Source organism: Terrapene carolina, unplaced genomic scaffold (assembly GCF_002925995.2).
Source record: "Terrapene carolina triunguis isolate 2854851 unplaced genomic scaffold, T_m_triunguis-2.0 Scaffold21, whole genome shotgun sequence".
In the NCBI taxonomy this organism is placed as follows: Eukaryota; Metazoa; Chordata; order Testudines; family Emydidae; genus Terrapene; species Terrapene triunguis.
The window spans coordinates 22385951-22390315 of NW_020664372.1; the positions used below are offsets into that span (position 1 = coordinate 22385951).

General features: G+C 45.9%; 1 protein-coding gene across 1 annotated transcript in view; it reads left to right on the forward strand.

The window, feature by feature from the left end:
• The first annotated feature begins 469 nt into the window (after positions 1-469).
• FARP1 (FERM, ARH/RhoGEF and pleckstrin domain protein 1) overlaps positions 470-4365 on the forward strand; it is a 150174-nt gene continuing 146278 nt past the window's right edge. The window contains exon 1 of the mRNA XM_029913092.1: positions 470-719. Within this exon, the coding sequence (XP_029768952.1) occupies positions 470-719 (250 nt within the window). The remainder of the gene's footprint in view (positions 720-4365) is intronic.

Sequence of the window (4365 nt, forward strand, 5' to 3'; positions counted from 1 at the left end):
CCTGGGGCTTATATATCTCCCATCTATCACTCTCCTTCTACCCTCTGGCCATGCTATATCACACCATGAAAAAATCCATTTTATGGTGGTTTTATCGTGTTTGGCAAATGGATCAAAGCTCCGTCCTGTTGATATTTTTAAAAGAAAAACCTTGCCTAAAAACATGAAATTTCCTGCTGGTGTCGTCATACATGCTCACGAAAAGGGATGGGTGGATGAAAGTGGGACTATTGAATGGCTGGAAAAAGTGTGGAATAAGAGACCAGGAGCACTTTTCAAGAAACCTGCTATGCTCATTTGGGGCATGTTCAGGGCACACAAGATGGATGAGGTGAAAAATGTGGCCAAAAATATGAAAACTACTTTGGCTGGAGGCTTAACTTCAGTTCTACAACCGCTTAATGTCTGCCTGAACAAACCCTTTAAAGACAGGCTATGCAAAATGTGGTCTGAATGGATGTGCTCAGGCATGGCAAAGTTGACAAAAGGCAGGAAACTTACGAAGCCCGAAATCAACCTGGTTGCCCAGTGGATCAAGGACGTGTGGGTGTCCATTCCCTCGGAAATGATAGAAAAATCATTTAGGAAATGCTGCATCAGCAATGCGCTCGACAGGTCAGAAGATGATGCCATATTTGATGATGACACAACAGAGGCTGATGATGAGAAGGAATCTGAGTCTGAAGACGACACTGCCGACATCTACGATGACTATGCAGGTGACTGAAGCCAAGTTTAATGAACTGTTTGGTGAATCAGAGACTGATTCAGACTTTGAAGGATTTTAAGACTTTTTAAAGTCTCATGTTGTTCTAAGTTACTTGTTTTAAATATCCATTAACTGATTTTAAATATTGACTGTAATTTTGAAGGCGAATACATATTTGTTCAGTTATTATAACAACAACAGGTTTTTCATTAGATTACCTTAAAATAATTCTAGCAAAACTTTTGAGTGTTTCTTGTGACACCGGCTTTTAAAATATAGCAGGGGTTGAAAAGCTTTGGCTCCTGGCCCGTCAGGGTAAGCCGCTAGCGGATCGGGACGTTTTGTTTACTTGGAGCATTCACAGGCATAGAGTCCCTCAGCTCCCAGTGGCCGCGGTTTGCCGTTCCCAGCCAATGGGAGCTGCGGGAAGTGGCCAACCCCTGAAATACAGGGTCGGCTTATGAAAGGGTCATACAGTTCTTGCTATTTTAACCTATCCATCTTGGGGGGTCGGCTTATAAACGAATGGGCTAATGAGCGAGTATATACGGTAATCTAGTTTAACACTATTGAGAGGCTTGGACAGGAACCCTAAATCCAGATTCCCCCACCATTCTAGACTTTGGAATACTTGGTATCTAATCTTTGCAGCTTTAAATAGTTGATTAAAAGGTTTGCATGCATATATTGCACAGTTCTTACAAATGTTTTGTAGCTGCGTTGAGTTACATCCTCCTAGTAGTAAAGTTTGGAGTACACGTTGAGAATAAACGAGTCCTAAAATGTTTAATGATAGGATTAAAATTGTTGGCTGCTCATTTAGGTTGAATGGGGACGCTGATATATTCATAAATCATGGGAGATTTCTTTATTTGTCCATTGAAAAGTACATCTGAACTAGTTCCAAAAGGAATAGTGTGTTCTAGTGTGGTTGATAAAGCTGTTTAATTTGAATGCCGCTATGCAACTGAAACTGTATTGAAGACACCATTTTCAAAAGAGTAGTAGATAGAATGGCTTCTTCATGTTGTAGTAATGCTGTTTGTAACAAAATTAGATGTGGATTTACAACCTAGGTTAGATTTCAAAGCCTTGTTTACACTAGGAAACCAATGAGCAATTGAGGTCCCTCAAAAAGATGATGAAAATGGTTTACCTGGTAGTGTAGATGGGGGGGAAACACAGAAGTCTACACCAGGAAATTAGGTCGATTTTATAGAAGTCGATTTTTAGAAATCAATTTTATACAGTCGATTGCGTATGTCCACACTAAGCGCATTAAGTCGGTGGAGTGTGTCCTCACTACCGTGGCTAGCATCGACTTATGGAGCGGTGCACTGTGGGTAGCTATCCCACAGTTCCCGCAGTCTCTGCCACCCACTGGAATTCTGGGTTAAACTCCCAATGCCTGATGGGGCAAAAACATTGTCGCGGGTGGTTTTGGGTACTTGTCATCAGTTGACCCTCCCTCCGTGAAAGCAACGTCAGACAATCATTTCGCACCTTTTTTCCTGTCCTTTGTCGCTGGTGAAGAAGTCTTGTAGCCGTACATTCCAGTCCAGTCGGCGCTGTAACACCCCATAGCACTTCTGCGTTTGACACATGGAACAGCTCCAGGGCTCTTGCTCTTTTGCCTTGGCCGAGATACCTTGCCCTACCCAGACTTCCAAGCATTCGACACAGAAGCACCTGGAGCAGCTGGCATTGCTACACAGCAGCAGCTCCTTGCCTTCACAGCAGACGGTGCAGTAGGACTGCTAACCGTTGTCATCCACTGCTTCTGCTGCAACCCTGCTCTCCTGCTCCCCATCGACGAGCTCGGGGGATCCGTACTAGTCCTCCTGGGTGCTGCTGGCAGCAGACAGTGCAGTAGGACTGGTAACAGTCCTTGTCGGACATGTTGCTTGGCCGGGGGTTCTGGGAATGTCTTCCCTGCCCGGCTCCTAGTAACTTCCAGGGAATGGTGTATGGCTCCATCACTTCCCCTGCAACTCTGCTCTCCTGCTCTCCAGCGATGAGCTCGGGGGATCCATTCATGAAGCCTGGACAGTAGTAAGGAGCAGTTCAACTATAAGCTGAGCAAGTGAGGAATGGTGGCAGAATATGCCTTTGGACATTTAAAAGCTTGCTGGCGCTGTTGGTCAGACATCAGTGCAACCAACATTCCCATTGTTATTGCTGCTTGCTGCGTGCTCCATAATATCTGTGAGAGTAAGGGGGAGACGTTTATGGCGGGGTGGGAGGTTTAGGCAAATCCCCTGGCATCGGATTTTGAGCAGCCAGACACCAGGGCGATTAGAAGAGCACAGCAAGGCGTGCTGCGCATCAGAAAGGCTTTGAAAATCAGTTTCATGACTGGCCAGGCTTCGGTGTGACAGTTGTGTGTGTTTCTCCTTGATGCAAACCCGCCCCCTTTGTTGATTTTAATTCCCTGTAAGCCAACCACCCTCCCCCCTTCGAAATAAAGTAACTATTGTTTTGAAACCATGCATTCTTTCTTTATTAATTTTTAAAAAGTGAGATAATGGACAAGATAGCCCGGGTGGGGTGGGGGAGGAGGGAAGGACAAGGCCACATTGCTTATTGTAGCCACACTAAAAATCAAGCTGTTTGAATGACAGCCTTCTGTTGCTTGGGCCATCCTCTGTAGTGAAGTGGCTGGGTGCCCTGAGCCCCCCTCCCCCTCGCGTTGTTGGGCGTTTGGGTGGGGGAGGAGGGTAGGCGGTTATACAGGTGATGCAGCAGGGGTCTGTGCTCTTGTTGGCTTTCCTGCAGCTCCAACAGACGCTTCATCGTGTCCGTTTGCTCCCCCAACAGATGCTTCATCATGTCTGTTTGCTCCCCCATTAGCCTCAGCGTCGCATCCTGCCTCCGCTCTTCGCACTCACTTAATTCTTTCCTGGCCTGTGCCACTGAATGCCTCCATGCTTTAAGCTGTGCCCTATCAGTGCAGGAGGACTGTATGAGCTCGGAAAACATGTCATCGTGAGTGCATTTTTTTTTCACCTTCTAATCTGCGATAACCTCAAGGACGGAGATGAAACATTCTGCGCTCTACGATTCTGGAGGGACTGCATGGTCACCTGTGCTGCTGAGTTCTCCACGCTGACCAAACAGGAAATGAAATTCAAAAGTTCCCAGGGCTTTTCCTGTGTACCTGGCTAGTGCATCGGAGTTCAGAGTGGTCACAATGGAGCACTCTGGGATAGCTCCCGGAGGCCAGTACCGTCGATTTGCGTCCGCACTACCCCAAATTCAACCCAGCAAAGTTGATTTTAGCGCTACTCCCCTCTCCGAGGAGGAGTACAGAAGTCAATTTTAAGACCCCTTTAGGTCGACGGAACGGGGTTGGTTGTGTGGACATAGTCATTTTTAAATCGACCTAACGCGGCTAAATTTGACCTAGCCCTTTAGTGTAGACCAGGCCCTTAATCATGCTTTCCATTGATCCAGTCAACTGTCTTTTTTTATCACTGGTGTAGAGGGACTTGTTACAGATATAAACATTGTCTCCAGCAGGTCATGAACTCTTTCAGCCACATATACAAGTCCTAGCATAGACTGGGTTATAGTGGCCACTTTGAACTGAGAAGACCTTTTTAAGACTGAATTTATTAGATGTGTGTACTATTCATTTGCAACAGGGAAAAAAAGTT